At 40.8% G+C, this 18,265-nt stretch overlaps 1 protein-coding gene across 15 annotated transcripts in view; it reads left to right on the top strand.

The window, feature by feature from the left end:
* DPF3 (double PHD fingers 3) overlaps positions 1-18,265 on the top strand; it is a 179,927-nt gene that overhangs the window by 89,508 nt on the left and 72,154 nt on the right. For all 15 annotated transcript variants that reach the window (XR_014883529.1, XR_014883530.1, XR_014883528.1 and 12 more), the window contains 2 exons: positions 434-594; positions 5,727-5,834. Coding sequence is in view for 12 of the 15 variants with exons in the window: in XM_085224897.1 (XP_085081023.1) it covers positions 434-594; positions 5,727-5,834 (269 nt within the window). In the remaining 3 variants the exon portion in view is untranslated. The remainder of the gene's footprint in view (positions 1-433; positions 595-5,726; positions 5,835-18,265) is intronic.

Below are 18,265 nucleotides of genomic sequence, written 5' to 3' on the forward strand. Positions count from 1 at the left end.
AAGTTCTTCTAAACCTGTCTGGCTTTTTGGTTGTTCACAATACTGCAGGAGTTGCTATGGCACAGAATTGACGTGTCTGGTGTGCTGACTTGGCTGGACAAGCTACAGGGGAAGAGAGACAATAGAATGAGGTCACTACTGTGTACGTGGCGCCTGGCCCTGGGTCGGGGGCCAGTGTGGTTGCACCATTTGCTCGTTCGGTAGCTGTGCCTGCTGAAAAGATCTGCGTCTGTTTTCTAAGAGTATCATCCTTTGATGACAGTTTCTGCATGATCTGCTTTGTTAGCGTACGGCGTCAGCCAGCTTTTCACATGTTCAGGGGAAGTTTTTCTGGTTGTCTATTTGAATAAACCAACCATACGCCCCCTTTTCCCTAGTCTTGTTTGAGGGGAAGAGCTACCTTTTCTAATCTCTGCCCTGTCTCTTTTGGCAGACTTGGGGACCAGTTCTACAAAGAAGCAATTGAGCATTGTCGCAGCTACAACTCTCGGCTGTGTGCTGAACGGAGCGTTCGCCTTCCCTTCCTGGACTCGCAGACTGGAGTTGCTCAGAACAACTGCTACATCTGGATGGAGAAGCGGCACAGGGGACCAGGTTGGTAGCAGTGTGTGTGCGTGCGCATGTCTGGAGGTCTGGCCACTGAGCCCCCGTGGGATTTAATTAATAGAAACTCAAACCTGCTACAGGCCACGCAGAAGAGAAGCTGCCTAAACCTCTCTAAATCCCTCTGTGCCTGCAGGGGATTTCCTTTGGTAACTGCGGAGAGCTGATCCTAATTATTCTCTCTCTACCCGAAGAAGTGCCTGACATGGTAGTTTCTAAGACTATATCATTGTAGCTCTTCTAATGCTATTGATCCCAGTCTGTAGAAGGCACAGTGCCCTGCTCTAAGCAGGATTGAAATTATGTTCAGGGTGGAGAAGCGGAGGTGGAATTCTCAGGTGAATGCTGAAAATAAGAAGTTGTATTAGGAAGTACATATAGTGGAGGTGAAATACAGGAGAGTCCAGCAAATGGAATGAACTTTGTTCTGATGGTTAGAGATGTAGGTAAACTTCTAGTTCTGTTTTGGACAAGTTTGGATATCAGCTCTGGAGTCTCAGTTTTATCAGCTGCAGAAAAAAATTAATATACATCCCCAAAGACCTTTGGCTAAGTTTCTTTCCAAAGGGGGAAAGGCCACCATTATTTTAGCAGACTTTGGTCAGTCTTTCCTTTGTTACAGTAAATCCATCTGAAATCCTTGTTTTGAAAGCAGAGGACAATCACCGGTTCAAAGGCTTGATGTTACTTAAACAGACCTCCTGAAGCCCAGTGAAAATTTTGCTGGAGTATGGCTGAGTATCTGATCCACAGTTAGTGCAGGCATGGATTTTCTGACAATACAGGAGTGGATTTGTGTTTTTTTCCTTTTTTCCTCAGTGCATACTGAAGAATCCAGGTAGGAAGGGGTCAAGCGTGCACAGACACTGAGCATGTGCATATATCCTCATCAATTCCTGAAGAAAAAAAAAAAAAAAAAATCCAGACCTGGAACTGTGGGTAGATGCAGGCTGCTGTTACCTCCTCTGCTGGCTAACTTGCAGCAGCTGTAGCAGGAGGAACACGGAGGATATTTGTCTCCCATATTTGCCTCCCCTCCTGTGAGCAGACTAGGAAAGCAAATGATGCCTCTGAAGGGTCCTTATCTGAAATGCTTCCTAGGATAGGAAGGGACATATCTAGGATAGAGGGACAGATCTTTGCGCTGCTCCTATTCCTAAAATACTCAAAGTAGGTGTACTACGGTCTTGCAGTACCACCTGAAAACTGTAGCAAAACACAGCCATTTCTGTGGCAGGAGACAGCGGGTGTTTTACCAGCATTAAATATATCCTAAGAATATTTCAGCTGCCAAAACTACTCCAGTAATCTGAAACTGCTAAATGTGGTTTATGACCACATTTAATTTTTTTTTTAATCTAAAATCTCCTAATTCCTAAGAGATTATGCTTTTGCAAAGATAGCTTTCCTTTTTTTTTTTCTTTCTTTCTTTCTTTCTTTCTTTTTTATTTTTTTCTTTTTGGTAATCACTTTGGCTATGCAATTCCTGTTCTTGTAACATCAGGTTTTGAGTAAGGTGCTGCTTTTTAATCCTTGTGAACTCAGTAATAAACACGTATACATCCACTATATACACAAATGATGTTTTGGCAAGAGCACTTACTATGAAGATAAGCAAACGTAGTATTGTATAGGTCTCATTGATGTCTCTGCACTTATAGAGGAAATCATCCTAGAAGAGTCATCACACTAGGAGCCAAGAGCTCTGTCACTACCTCTCTGGACAACCTTTGGCAAATTCACTGTGCAAATCTTTTTGCTCACTTCTGATACTGAACTTTCCTGTGCCTTCCCCTGCAAAAGAGTCAGTGGATCCAGTGGGAACTAATGGTGGAACATTCCTCATAGAGAGTCTTAAGTGAATCAGGCTTTCTGCATTTGTTTCAGCCACCAAATCTGATGCTGTTGTTATTTTAATTTAGAGTAATCAAAATGAAGCAGCCCTCCTCCCCCATATTTGCTCTACTCTTTCTTGATTTTTTTTATTAGCCCATTTAGTGCTCCCTTGGGTCCCTTTGCATCATCTATTTCTTGTAGTAGTGTTATGGTGGGTCAAATCATCCTTGTTTAGTTTTAGTGTCCCTGTTTTCAGGCTATACACATTGTACTCATGCTCATACTGAACATCTCCAAAAATTCTTTGCCAGCCACAGTAGTATCCATCTTATATTTGATGTTCATTGCCATTTACTATCTGTAACCTGAAAAACTGTGTAAAGACAAATGGCAAAGCTCTAGGAACTATTTTCTTTTACAGAGAGTTTGAAAAACAGAGGAGAGTTGGGATCTCAGAGTATTAACCTGGTTTCTCACTGTCCTCTTTGTTAAGGGAGTCAGAAAACTGCATTTCATGATAAACAGTTCAGGGTTAATTTCACACAATACTGCACATAACTCCCTCCCTCTTCTCTCCTCCTCCCCCAGCCTTTCACAGGAGCTTTGAGTTATGGCTCTCCTACACTAATGAGATAAACAACATAACTCACTGCAGGTTCTGCTATTTCCTCTATAAGCAAATGGTTGGAACCTTCTCTGGTTGCCCTATAAGGCCCCAGAAGGAGAGACAGCTCAGCTAGGACTGAAGGCAAGACCGTAAGACATGCATAAGTGTAATTTCTATATGCCCTGCAAGATCAACTGTGCAGAGGCTAGATTTTGTTCAGAACAAACCCTTTTTTTTTTTATTTATTGCTTCTTCTCTGTGTAAACAGTCAATGGACCGTGCTTCACATGAGGCAGTATGGAGACAGATAGGTGTCAGGGCAGAGGACTGAAGATAGTATCTGATGTGTTTGAATCAAGATGAAGCTTGATATCTGTCTTATTTTACTGGATGGCTGTGCATTAATGAGCAAAGATATTGCAAATAGGAATAGAGAGACCTGAACATTTCCAGAAATTCTCTGCCAGCCTTCTTGGTATCTGTCTTGTGTGCTGGATTCCTTCTCATTTAGTATCCCTGACCTGAAATACTGTCTAAAGGCAAATGGCGAAAAAACGCTTCACAACCGTGGATGTTGGTGTTGGAGGAACTTAGGAGCCTATCTGCCACCTGGAGTGGACTGCATTTCCCCAGGGGAGGAGAATTCTCCACTTTCATCTGTTCAAGGATACCTGCTGTGTTTCTCATTGGCCTTTCAGCATTTGTAGTTGGCATTCACTGTCTTGGCTGAATCCAGAATTGCCAATTCATATGTGAGTTCACAATACTTGAACCCATGTTAATGGATATTACCTCAAAACTTCAATGGATCCTTGCTTTTCTCTGTCTGGAACAAATGTCCAAAGCAGTGGTGCCCACTTCATTCAAATCTCTCCTCTCTGGAGGTCTGTGCAATGGAAGGCTGATTCTGTCCTGTTTCCTTAGCCTAACAACCCCGCTTTTCAATGCTGTGAGCAAATTTTTGGACAAAACCTGCTGTGAAAGGGTGAGGCATCTTACCTCCACCTCTTCAATGACTCACATCAGAGCAGGCACAATCCACCCCATCATAATAGCAATTGTTTGCAGTGGTTAATGTTTGCAAAGTGCCACGTAGAAGTGTGTCAGGCACTGCAGAAGTACTGGTTATTCACATTTTATTCTCAAAACAGTCACATGTGCTGCTCACCAAAATGCATCCTTCTTGTGTTGGGCATAATGCCTAGAAATCTGGGCAGTGACAAAAGAGGGTGTGCAAAGCCTATGCCTGCACTGTGACCTCGGGCAGCCAGGACCTCTGCGAACATTCCATCGTTTGGCCAAACCCAGGCAGTATGATGTAGATGCTCCATTTATGCAGCAAGGCCAGGAAGCAGGTGGAAATCATTGAAGTCTGAACTGGCATCTCCAACAGCTCAACTATTTCAAGCCAAGAGCTTGCAGGACATGATTAGCCTATTCCCTTACGGTGAATAAATTTGGTGTGTGAGTGTCTCTTATTCTTTTTTTTTTCCTAGTGACAGTATATTGTCTTTTTTGTGTGTTATCTGCATCTGGCTCAATGAATCAGCTTTGTTCCTGAGCTGATATGCTCTCTGGGCTGTTTCAGAGCGAATGGCAGAGAGCAAGCCATCCTGCTGTTCTTGAGCTGTTTTGCTTTACTCATGCTGCCTTAATGATGTCCAGCTGTTTACTGGTGGTACTATTTCAGATATGGTAACATTACTGCCGTCCTCTCTCTTATGTGGTCTTATTTGTTTTCTGAAGGCAGTGGGGTTGGAACTTCAGTTGGGATCTGTAGCCCCTTCAAGGGGCAACAGCAGAAGGCAGAAGAGTAAAAGCAGAAGTGGCAGACAGAGAGGTCAAGGGAAGCAGGGGCGAGAACAACATTCTTCCAGCATTTCTGGATCTTGTTGGGTATCAAGAATAACTGGGGCAGTAACTTGGCAGTGTGCTTCTGTGTTCTTAGTAGCAGTGCATTCACAGGGCCCTGCTGTGTCCTGAATATAAGAGAACAAAGCATAGCTTGAGCATTGGCTAAGGGATGCCTATCATGAGAGCCAGGGCAGCTCAGAGGCCAGCAACACCAAATGTGAATCAATGGAGCATGCAGTAATATAAACATTACTGTTGTATTTCCTCCCTCATTCAGGATGTGGGCATGAGGAAGGTAATAACCAGAATAAAGGATCTCTTTTTAAACAAAAGTCCAGAATTCAAGCAAAAATATAAAGTCCCAGTAGCCAGACCTCATGGATTTTTCGTTTGCTTCCACTCAGAAGACGTGTTTTCTGAGCTGGTCTGCATACTGGGGCCTTATGATTTGTGTGTCAGAACTTCATCTCTTCTCTCCCAAGGCACTTTCTCTGCCCGTGGAGGAGACATCGCCCTGTGACCCAAGAGAGGCTGAAATTCTATTTACCCTGAAGGAATCACAAATTATTTATGTGCAGCTCTGGTTTCAGTGAGCTGAGTGAAGTGTATGAGTGAGACCTAGATTCTCTGTAGGCCTGATCCCCAGAGGTGCCAAGGAGCCGCTGGAGTGCTGGATGCCTTGAGTGCATAGTTCTGCCTCACACTTTGCAGGATTGAATCCTCTGACAAGAGATGCTGAAAGGACAAGGGAAAAAATGCTAGAGACAGTGCTTTGTGGTTTACAGACCGAAATATGATTGTTTTATTTTTTGCCTTTAATTTTCAGGCCTGGCCCCAGGTCAGCTGTACACATACCCGGCACGTTGCTGGCGCAAAAAGAGGCGTTTACATCCTCCTGAGGATTCCAGGCTGAAGCTGCTGGAAATTAAACCTGGTACGTATTTGTTTGCCTCTCTCTCTCCTGTGCTGCAGAGCAGCTGGCATACACGCAAACCTGGCATTTAGACCTTGGACTCCATCTTTGTCCCTCTCCATCCATTTCTCTTTGCATTCATTGCACCTTAACTCAGTTTGCTGTAGCAGTAACCACTAAACTCTGTACTTAACTCATGCCTAGCAGAAATGTGGACAGCTTGTGCTGAAGGAAATGAGAGCTGAATTTACCTTCCATAGGAATGAATCCTGGGTATCCACAGATAAATGTATAACGATGTGAAGGATCAATTTTTTGCTATTTATTGCCTCAATGTGTTATTAATACATAATTGTCCTCTGGCATCTGCCAACTAGTTTTTGTGGAGACCGCTGTGTGAAGAACGTTACACTGAAAAGATTTATCATAAGGGGACCAGGGGTGTGACCTGAAATCTATTTCCTGAAACAGGAAATAAGAATTAGCAAAGATTATTATGTGGTGAAAATTATGCCGCATTTGTATATGTGTGTATACCTATATGTGTACCTTAGTCTATTCTTCTTTCATTGTTATTGTCCTTGGTACTCTTCCCACACAATTAAGCTGTATGAAGTGATGAATCTGGATGCTGAGCGAGTGACTGTAAAGCAGATGTGGAGGAGCTGCAGCTGTCAGGAAGAAAGTAGTGTTGTGCATTCTTCCCTGCAGTTAGTAATAAAGGTTTGCTGTCTTTGGGTCAGCTGTTATGAGAAAGAGGGAGTGCACAGCTGTATGTGGTTTTTAAGAGGTGAGACGCTGCCAGTTTAAAAAATAGGGAAGAAATCTCTAAAATGTAAATTAAGAATGTTTAAAAATAAACCTATTTGACAGAAAAAGGTGTGTGGGAACTGAGCTGTACACAGCAATACTGATAACTTTGCTTCTATTCAGTGGTGAATGAAAAGAAAGAGAAAGAAGCAGTAAATGGACAAGTTGTAAGCCCAGTAAAATCAGAGGCAAAATTGTTGTTGACGTTGGTAAAAACAGATGTTTGAAGACTTCCTACCTTCAAGCTGGCAGATGCAAGCCGGCAGTTGGACAAAAGGAAGAAGTGTCTGTAACTGCTCTGTTGGGGTGCAGACTAAGGATGAAAGCTCAGCCGGTGGCTAGAACCAGACCTCTTAGTAAAGCCAGCCAAAAATAACTATTGAAATCAAGACAGGTTACTCAGATGCCAGTGAAACTGAACTTGAGGAAGAGGATGATGTTGGCCTGTAGAAATCTCTACCTCACTCTTTTTTGATGTTGCAAATGCTGTTGTGCCTTGGTAATTTAGTAAGGCAAAGCAGTAGTGTGAAGTTAGATGCTTCTTTGTTTGCATTATGCTTCTGTGCTGTACTCACTGAATGCCAAATTAGTGCATCCTACTTGCCACAGGGCATGAAAGGCAATTACCACAAAGTTATCAGATAAAGAGACCTCAGCATGTCTGCTTCTGTGTTGTTTTCCCTGCTATAAACATTTCTTCTGCATCTCAAGAGTGCTACTGTTGTTGCATTGCCAGTGGCAGCCAAATAAGGCAAGTTATATTGCTCTGCCATTTAAATCTATTTTCCAACCAATTTCTATCCAGTGATTAACTTTCTTTATCAGTTACACCATGAAATAATTTCAATCCATCTGTGTGTATCTGGAGTAGTCTTACTAGGCAAAATGGGATTTTTCCTTTCTTGAATTTGAAAGTATATGACCTACGGAAAACACTGAAACTCCATTTAAAGGTAACGTTTGACAATTTTAGAAAAAAAAAGTTGTTTAATTTATTTGCAACGTGAATTGTAGAAATGCTGTGCATTTTTTGAAGGGGATCATTGAGATAAAGTCTAGCACTGAACCTAGGAATCTACCTCCTGCTGATCTCTTTATTCCTCAGTTAAACATTTGGTGACCGTGTGGGGTGCAGATATGGTGATTTATAATCCCTTAGAAACACAGAGATGTTATAGGACATATAAAATAAATCTGGAAGGAATCTCATCTAAATATTTCAGTTTCACTGTACCTTGATCTTGGACATCCTCATCTTGACTTAGAGCTGTTCTCAGAAGTAGATCACTATTTGCCTTGCTTGTGCTGGATTAATGTGAAGTAGCTAGTTTTTAGGATAGGAGACTGTTGAGTTGGTTATCTGTTATATAATACATGCAAGCAATGCAATTCTACAACATCAGACTAGGGCTAAGCCTTATTTTTCTTAAGTTTTACTTTTGTACAACATTTTTACATTTAAGATTTATTTTTCAGATGCTCTTTTAATAAAAATGCCACTACAAAGTTACAGAAGAGAATCTTAGCTTCAAAAGTTTCTAATCCAGCAGTCAGAGGAAAGAGAAAAGGATATGAATGCTTGTTTGGGCTTTTGGAGAAGTTCATTACAGAGATGAGTTGTGTCCAGAAGTTTAAGAGTTCTAGATAATCTGGGAGATAAAAGACCTAGAATTTTTGTTTGGTAAGTAGTAGCTTGTCAGCAGCTGGTCAATAGATAGCTTGAAGTATTGTCTTGCTAATAACTTACTCAGTGTTTATAGTTGCAATGCACTTCTGCAGTGTTGGTACCTTGCTGCTATGGTAGTTCACAGCCCAGCTCAGTGAGTGAGAATTTCATATTTGGTGTTACCAAAATTTAGCGAAGAAAATGTTGCAGTGTTTTCTGTTTCTGGTAGATCGTATTCCAACACAGTATCCTGGTTTTTTTTTTGTTGTTTGTTTTCTTTTTTGTAAAATGCAAGTGCACTATAATATTTTTCTTGGGGTCAGTTCCTGCTTTCATCCTAATAGAACGTGGTGCTTTTACTGTCTTTATTTGTTGCTCTTATTTGTGAAGTGTTCCATTTTAGGAGTAGTTACAGCTAAAGCTGTGTAGATCAGAACACTGGAAGAGAGGTTGCTGATGCAGCCTTTACATGTCCGTTTTCCTCTGCCACTGTATTCTATGTTAAGTGCATAGATAGCCCTGGTAAAGTAGCAGTTAACACTCTAAGCATCCTCCATCCTACTCCAATAGGTATGTGGTGGAAATAAAGTATTGCCACAGCTTACTTATGATAACTGCCTCAATGACAACACAGCCAATGTTATTATCAGACCTTTATGAATAACTCTAAGTATTCCTGACATTTAATTTCACATGAACTAGTCTTTGTATTTCAGTAGCAATTCATATCATTGGAACCAAACATTATGCCTCAAGAGCAGCCAAGTTTTTATCATTGTAATGGATGTGAGGTGTTACAGAGTGCTAAAGTTATTAGGTGTTGATATGTTCACGATGTTCATGAAACTAGGTCTCTGCCTCATTCTGTTCAACCAAGTATGGGCAAGCCTAGCTGCCTGCAAAACTGGGCAGTGGTATTTACATGGCATTGGAACAGTGAGAGGACTGGAAGCAGGTTGTGCTACCACACACACTCTTATCTGGTTGTTCTCCCGCCTAGTAAGAGACGAAGAGCAGAGCAGAGATTCTCTGTATGGTTCGTGTGCGAGTATGGGAATGGAAGAGAGAGAGTTGGACTGAGCTGCATAGCCTGTTATCTTACAGGAAAGGAAGAATTTCCAACTTTCCTACCATCAACTTGAATTGCAAGTGCCACAAAGGCAAGCAGTAGAGTTCTGGCCTTTAGTAATATCAGAGCAACTGGAAAGATGAGGTTTTGAAATGGAAGAAAGGTTATGCCCTGATTACACCCAAGTACCTTTGAAATCTTAATTGCTTTCTGCCCAACATGCTTAGTGGTTTTGTGGTACTGGGTGATAGCATGATTCTGTGTTGGGTCTGGTATCAACATTGTGAAACTGGTATTACCTACAGTAAACCCTGCTGACAGTTGGGTATTACACAAGATTTGCAGCTATGTAAATGAGAACAGGCAGGATGCCTATGGCCGCAAACTCTGGAATTTAAATTGGTAGTGTCCCACTTCAGTTTTACAAGATGGCTAAATATAGATATGTACGTACATGCACACACACATAACTTTTTAAGTGTTTCACATGCTATACAAATGTAGAGAATATGGCTGGAAAGTTCCTGTCTCAGTTTATTCCTGCCCTTAGATTTTTAACTTCAAGAAGTGACAGAGAGGTCTTAGAGCTGGCAGCATTCCCATCCATTTGGTGACTGTGAAGTACAGTTTGTGTGTGCTGCTGCTGCTCTGATGAGACTGAGCTGTGTTAGGATTCATCCTCTGTTCAGCTGAACTGCAGAAATAGCCATTTTTTTTTCCTATTAACAATTCCGAAGTAGTAGAAATAAGCAAAAATATTTTTCTTTTGCTAGGATGAACCATGTTCAATCAAGACCAGATTTTCAGATGGCCCTTAAACAATGCCTGATCTGTTGTAGTCTGGGAAACACCTCTGTGATTGTGAACAAATGAATGGATTCCTTATAGATAAGCTACTATCTCTTCCACATATCTCAATTTACCTTGTAGAGACTGTGCTTGACAGTAGAAGGTACTGTGTTTATCCTGGGAAGTGCCAAGTGCCCTCAGCTCTTGCAGACGATGCTCAGCATATCTGTGGAGATCAGTGCTCTTTAAGGTGGAGCACTTCACTAAGATAATGTTAAGCACTAAGATAATTAAAAAGCACAGGGCAGAATTAGCATTACTATCATTTATACGATAGCATCTAGAGACTCAAGCAACTTGTTAGACCACTATCCTGGGGATCATTTTTGAAGTTGTCTTATACTACCTGCACACTGAAGCAGGTTAATACAGTCCAAATATAAAATATACAAAGAAAGTCCTTCTATTCTAAAATGGAGAAATAAACTGCAAAGAAAATAAATCACTTGTATGAAGATCTAAACAGAGGTTTGTGGAACAGCTGTTTCCAGTAGAAACCAAGAACACAGAAATAACTCAGTTCTCCTGAGTTCCATACTCTTTCCCTTATTGATATGTCCGGTGTCCCTCAAAAATAATAGAGCCTAAAAATAATTCAAAACACTAATGAGAATTTCCTTTTCACCTTTTTTTCAGATTAGCCAATTAATATTGACCAGTTTCACTTCCGATTTCAATGCTTCTCTACACAATTACTTGACAGTTCTTGTTCAGTATTGCCAGACAGCAGTGTTATTTCCCTGTGAGCTCTGTATGGAAATGCACTTTTATCAAAAAGTTTTGCTGTTATGTAACATGTATGGAAACTTCTCTGTTGTTAAGGATAAAATTTGCTTGTGTTTTAAACCCTACCTATGGCCCCTCTTTAAAATCCATGAAGATTAATTTAGGATCAAAACTGGCAGGATAACTCTGGTGCCAAAGTAGAGTACTTCTGTGAAATTCAGAGATGTTCCTGAAAGGGCCGTAATATTAGAGGAACAATTGCTCCGACTTTGGACAGCTTTCTGCAGATCTGACTTTACCAAAGATACTTCTGTTTTAGTTCTGTTTTCTTTTAAAATATTACTATTATTTATTTTCTGTAGTTTTTATAAATGTTTTCTGTGATTAAATCAAAATTCAGATGTGACACGAACAGCCAGCAGATAGGTGCAACTTCTATTCTCTGGTGACTTGGTCTAGTTTCATCATGTAAGAAGAGCTTCATTGCCTGTTACCAGATGCTGTGTCCTTTGCTGTCTTCTCTCCAAACTCTTGGGATTCAACTGTATTTGGAAATTTGCTTTATATTCAAGTATATCTGTATATATGAGTACTTTGGCTTTCAGCATTACCCTGCATATCTTTTACAGTGTACTCTTTAGTACTTTAAGATATTGTGAGTTTAGGATTTTTCTTTTTTCCTTTTCGCTTAGTAATTCCCGATTACACGTGCTAGATATTTCATTGTGATAGGATTGGAAATGGGCTCTGCATGTTACCTGCTTTTGTATTCAGGCTTCTGCAGAAGCAGATGGTGCTGCAGGGCCAGCAGAGGGAGCAGTGAATAGTGTGCTTTTTGCAGGGACAAGGCCTGACTCTGGTCCACGTACACTGAAGTAGGTCAGGAGTCACCTCTGCAGAAATGAATGGAACTCGCTGCTTGTAAAACTAGGGTAGGAGAGTGACTGAGCCTACTGCATGAGTCAACATTTAACACATTTCTTCTCTGGCAGGAATAGGTTATTTTTAACTCATTTTTTTCGAAATGGGATTTGATTTTGGTAGTGGATGCCAAAATAACAATTCTGTGGTGTATTTATGTCAAATGTTTGGCAAAAATTAAGTGAGATGTCAAATAGCTCAACCTCACAGACTGTGGACAGTGGTGAGGTTCATGTTTGAAGATGCTGTGTAACATGTCAAAGAATTTTACTGTGCAATTCCCACAGCTATCCTGTAGGTTTTCGTAGAAATAGAGTGGATCTCATTTTCACCTACTCCCATCAACATTTTTTGTACCCCATGTAGAAGTTTAAAAAAAAAAAAAAAAAAAAAAAAACCAAAACTTTTTCGTGGCAGAGATAGTGGATAAGCATCAGTTCTCATGTGGTGTTGCAGTGCACATCTGCACAGTAGCTGTGCTGAATTCTCAGGTTGGATTAATATACCTACGTTCTTATCTCTTCCGGACAAACTGAAGATTTACATTATGATACGTATATTTTTAAATTAGGGCTAAAATAATAAACTTCAGCGTGTGAGAAGGAACATTTATCACCACTGTAGGAATCCCTCCTTAACAGCCCAGCTTTTCTTCTGATCATTTCTTTAGCAAATTGGGAACCTGTCATGAAAACAGGGTGGGGGAAATTCATTGTTTACCATGTCTAGCTTTTACTTATACCAAGGTAAATATTGATTTCTGCTGGGCCTTTTTTTTTTTTTTTTTTTTGGCTTCTTATCCAGCAAAGTACCTGTACATTGTCCTCGATTTAAGTAGGTATTTATTCATCAGATAAGCCTGCAGCTTACAGATGAGTCCATCAATGCCACAGATAAAAACAGTAGGCTCCAATTCTCCACTAATCTTGCCTTCAGATTGTTCACAGCAAGACATGGCACCACAGGAAAGAGCTGCTGCTCTGTGACCTTTACACACTGAGCTATGATTAAGGTTAGAAAAAATAACTTTCTGTCACCAAGACAAAACACATCAATGTGGGACACACATAACCAGACTCTGTTCTATCTCATCAACCGCCCTTTAATGCTTCCAACATTTTGGACTTTTGGCAGTCTGAATCTCTAGCCAGATAAAGTTTGCTTTCCTTTTCTCATGTGGCACTAAGAAAACTGGAGAACCTATTCCTTCTTGCATGTATTCACTGACATGGAGTCACAATGAGGAAGTCTTGCAATGAAATATCTTTGTCCCATTGCCAGTCTTCATTGGAGGTGCCAACCTCCTCATTTAAAGTTCTGCCACACGACCCCATACTTATATTGCCACTGCACCGTACTGTGCAAAGGGCAGTGGAATATTTCTTTAATATCACATTTTCTCTCTGTTTTTCAGGTCCTGAAAACATCTGTCTGACTTATCTATTTCAGAGAAGTGCGTAACAATTAGCTAATATATCTTTGTAGAGAGCTTGGGAGGAGTAGGGGAGATCTTTAAATAAAAAGGAATGTCTGAATGAAGTCTACCACTTGCCAAGCCTTTTAAGTGCCATTAATAAGCATTTTGGCCATCAGCGTGTAGCCTTGCGAAGCTGATCGTGAAAGTGTACCAATGTCAGTGCAAAACCTGGGCATATGTGTACCGTGATGGCCAAGACAACAGGTAATTTGTTACATGCCCATTTATACAAATAAAGAGACTCAGTGTAGGTGAGTTGTTGAGTTAGTTTTCATAAGGCTGGCTGAGCAGCTTAAACCTTAGAAAGTTATCTCAAGTTCTGTGCAGCATAACTCTTCTTGCTTCACTTTGGCCACTGGCAACTTAGCCTTCTGTACTGCTTGCATGACTGCCTTGGTTGAGGTAACGTCCAGCTTCTCCTTTAGTTCATGTATTGTCCTTGCTGAACATTGTCATGTGTACTAAGGTACAAACTCCTAGTCTAATTTAGCTCAGTAGGTTTAAGGATGAAATTGAATGTATATTCCTCTCAAATGGGATTTTATGATTTTGCAGGTATAAACAGACTCGTTTCTAGAAAACCAAATAATATTCTATAAATAGTCCAGTCAAGAAAATAAAAACATTGCTGCTGCTCTATTCTGTTGTTACACTACTAGAGTTAACAGGATTAACTTTGTGTAAATAGTTTCTCTTTCAGTTGCGGGATCTGGAACAGGTCACTACAAGTATTTTATATGCACAGTTTTATCGTGAGAACTGTGTTGATTAGCTAAGATTGCTCACATGAATCACCTGGGTTTACTCTCGGTTCTGGTGTGGCTCAGCTAGTTTGCATAATTAGGAGAAAGCTGCTTGCAAAAGCCACTGGGCTTTGGAACCTCTCTGGATTTTGATCAAAAGCCTATTGAAGCCAGACCCCTCTGGCTCTAGCAGTTAGTGGTTAGGCTAAGGCAGAAGTAGCAACTAAATGAGATAATGCAATTTTGGAAACTGTTAAATCTTTGTCTTTCTGGGTCTTGTCCCTGAGAGTGAGAACGCAGACTACACATAGTGACCCTACACAAGGCTGTTGTGAGTTTAGAAGCCTGGCAACTACTTGAAGGTAATTTTTCCACTGGCGTGTAGTCTCAGCCGTGTTTAATATATTTGTGAAAATGGAGTTAGGTGACTTTGGAGTCAGGCTATTTTGAAAATGATTTGGGGCAACTAGATTACTGTAGCAGGCCATTAAATTGAAGGAGTGAGTTGTGTGATGAACTCAGAGTCTCTGCAGCATGACTGGTGTGTGGAAAGCTTGGAGGCAGCTGAGATGGTATTGGCTTGAGATACCTGAGACTGCTTGTGCAGGTGCTTAGGTCTTGTCCTCTCCCCCTTTCTGTGTTATCCAGTTCATTGTTTTGTTCTTCCACTGTTATTGGCTACTCTGGGTTTGACCCACATTGGGCTGCTAGGAAGCATCTTTGTGCAGAGGTTTTTCAGCGTGTGCTTCCTAAGCTGCCAAAGCCTCATTGTGAATGCAGTGTCTCTAGGAGACATTATTCCTACTGGAGAGAGAAAATGCTGTGGGGTTTATCCCCGTACTATGAAGTTAACATTGATGTCTCTAAGTAACCTTTAGATTTATTTCTGAAATAAATACCTTTTAACCTTAATAAGGGGGAATTGTAGGTGAGCTTAGGATAAGATTATATTATTTCTTTGAGAAAAGGTGGCTTTGAAAAAATGTGTCAGTGCTCTTTGAGCAGGTGCTGGTGGCAAGACATGGGTTGCCAAAGCAGTCCCCTCTGGGCCTGCAGAAGAAAGGGCTGTGAGGACCCTGGGGGAGGTACCTGGGGAACTACTGCTACCAGTGGTTTTGTTTCACTCGTGGCACAAATCAACTGCTCTCCATCAAAGTGGAGGGGCAGTGGGAAGCTGTCTTGTGGCAAGCTTGCAGCTAGAGCTTAACCTGATCAGCTTTGCCAGCAAACATCCTGGCGCTTTTCTTGCCAGTACAAATTCCTTAAAAACAATAAGCTGTGTTGGCAAAGAGACTTCTGTGAAACACAAGAATAGTTTAGATGTGTGTACTGGACACAAGATCCTATGAAATGTGTATTCTCTATTGAATGTATAGCATCTATTTTGTGCATTTGTGCGACTAATCCATGGAGTTCTTTGGTAATCACATGCACAGGGCTTTATAGGATCATGTCTCCACAGCTTAGTCTTCTAAGATGCCAAGCTGTCTTACCCCAGACGAGGAAAGCACCTGAGTCTTTAAGAATGAGTGATCTTTTTGTAATTAATGGGACTTGTCACATGCTTAAAATCAAAATCTACGTATAGAAGAATTGTTTGGACCAGACTTGCAGGTTTGGTACTGAGGATCTTGCAAGATGGAGCCCCATAAAATCATTGGGCTACTAGATTTATCTCTTAAGAGAACGTGTGCATTGTTTAATGTAGGAATTACTTAAAAATAAACACCATAGAAAGTCAGTGCATTCAAAATATGACTTTAAAAAAAAAAAACTTTTTCATTTTTATTGTTCTCCTGGCATGTAGCAAATGAAATTGTTTTGTAGTTTGAAATATTATAAAAGTTCTAGCAGGTGATATTTTTCTGGTGCATATATAAAGTGAAGAGCAATAAACGTTAATATAAAGTCCAGTGTGACATCTTACAACCCAAGGTTTACAGATTTGCTGAGAGTAGGATGAAGAGTGTGGTGATGTCCTCTCCCTCATCGCTGCACCTTTCACCACCTTTCCTGGTGGGTGTTTTGTCTGTTATTCCCATTCTCTGGGGTAAACATTTTGCACCCTTGCAGTTGTCAAGGTATTAAACATGTTTTTAGTGGATTTCAAATCATTTCTGTATTCCCTGTGTTTTGTATTTGATTGCCTAATAAACTCCAGGTATTTTATACTTTAGAATTCAGACACCACTGGCATTTGCCATGAAGTCTGTTCCCAACAGTAAACACCTTGGTGGAGAGAGAGAGTTGATGCAATGCACGTTTGGAGGGGAGTAAAGTGCAGAACAGATGCATATGGCTTTTCTATGTGACGCCTTCCAGACCAAAGATCTTACTTAGATTGCACTTGGACCATGATTTCCCCTCAAACTAACAAGATGATTTTGAGCCAGGACCTTAGCTGCTGTAGGTGTATACAGTTCCATTAAAGTCTATAGTGAGTGGCAATTTACATCAGCTAGAGCTGTGGCTCTTGATGTAGGAGAAAAGATGAAAACTTCACTTATGATGGACTTCTGAATGTGTGTAATTACCCTCGGGAAATATGGGATAGATTTCTTAGGAACACACATGGCCACGATTAAGAACATATGCATGTCCCGTAAAGCTGTAGAGAAAATTCTTTTATTGTTGGCCTAAAGTAAAAAGCATTGCATGAAGGAATAAAAAACAAATTTTCAAAACTGTAGCATACAGTTAGTACTAAAACTACATTTAAGCACTAAGCAAGTGGCTCATTTCTTTGTATTTTTAAGAGATGCTGAATGCCTTTATATTGTCATGATTTGCTTTGTGAAATGTCTGTGAATGATGGTTACAGATATGTGCTACTCTGACAGAGTGAAGGAATTTCTGCAGTGATGTTGCATTTGTAAATGATGCTGTGGGTACATCTGCCATGTAATGCTCAATGCCTAAGTGAGATAGCAGCATGGCAGGAGAATTGGAAACACAGAGGCTGTATCTGTGAGCAGTGCTATAGACCAATACAGTATCAGCAAACAAAGATACTATTAACTAAATAGAAAGAGTCAGGATTAAGCGCTTTGTGCCTCTGAAGCTGCTATACTAGGGATGGCACTATAAATATACTTACAGTATATTCTTCTGGGGAGCTTTCTTTTAATGTCTGAATGGGAAAAAAAAAAAAAAATAGCCCTCTGCTGAAGATAAAGCCTCAAGTACATCTGAACTCTCAGCAAGTGCTACAGATGGAACCAGAGTGCATCCAACTTTTTTGTTTTGCCTTTCAATCCTGAATCTTAATTAGTTCCCTACTGCTTTAGTACATGCACAACATTCTAATAGTCATAAGGACCTACTCCAATCCACATTGCCATTTCCACAATTCACTCTTTCATACTAGTAGTCCCCCCCCCAACCCCCATTTTAGGAATAGTGTAAAGAAAACTAAATAGCGAAGCGTGTAGCTGTAGATTGATGAGGTTGTCACACCATTCTCTTCACCATTTTCTTCCACTCTGCACTGTTCTCTAATAGATGGATGATTGCTGGGGGGGAGAGAGTTAGCAAATCCCACAGCCAGATGTTCAGGGATGGACAGAGCGACCTTCTCCAGGAACCCAAAGGAGTATAACTGTGTCCTTCTGAGGAAGAAGGACACTCAGATGCCTCCGGCTGCCTGTGTTTATCTCTCTTTTCAAAAGGAGCACGAATGGGCTCAGCATGGCTGCAAGGATGGATGTTTCTCAGAGCATCGGGGAAATGACCAGTCATCCGTCTCTTTGCTGTGGAGTCTGCCTGCAGCCATCAATCTTGTAGCCCAGCACGGCAGCTCCTTTGGCTTAGTTTGGCTCAATGTTAGATGAACAAAGGGAAATGAAAGCTGAGCAGGGGAAAGGAGAGGAGAGAAACTATTCTCTATTTCACTTTATTTTCCCTTGATATGGCTCTCTCTCCTTCTCCCCCATTATCATCTATTCTTGCTGTATTTTGTAAGCTGTGGAAAATGGCCAAGAATGTATGTTTTTAGGATCTAGGAGCTTATAGCATTTTTTTTTTGTTAGCAGAATGGAGAGAGAAATATTTGAAAAAGGATAATTCAAGGCCCAGAGCCTTCATTTTTTTCAGAGTTTTCTGTGACGGTTTTCAGAACAAGATGCCATAGCTTAGCTGCAGTAGGCAAGGACAAGGAACACAATCTTTTCTCCATCTTATTTTCTTTCCTTG

Source organism: Meleagris gallopavo, chromosome 5 (genome assembly GCF_905368555.1).
Source record: "Meleagris gallopavo chromosome 5, MGAL_WU_HG_1.1, whole genome shotgun sequence".
In the NCBI taxonomy this organism is placed as follows: domain Eukaryota; kingdom Metazoa; phylum Chordata; class Aves; order Galliformes; family Phasianidae; genus Meleagris; species Meleagris gallopavo.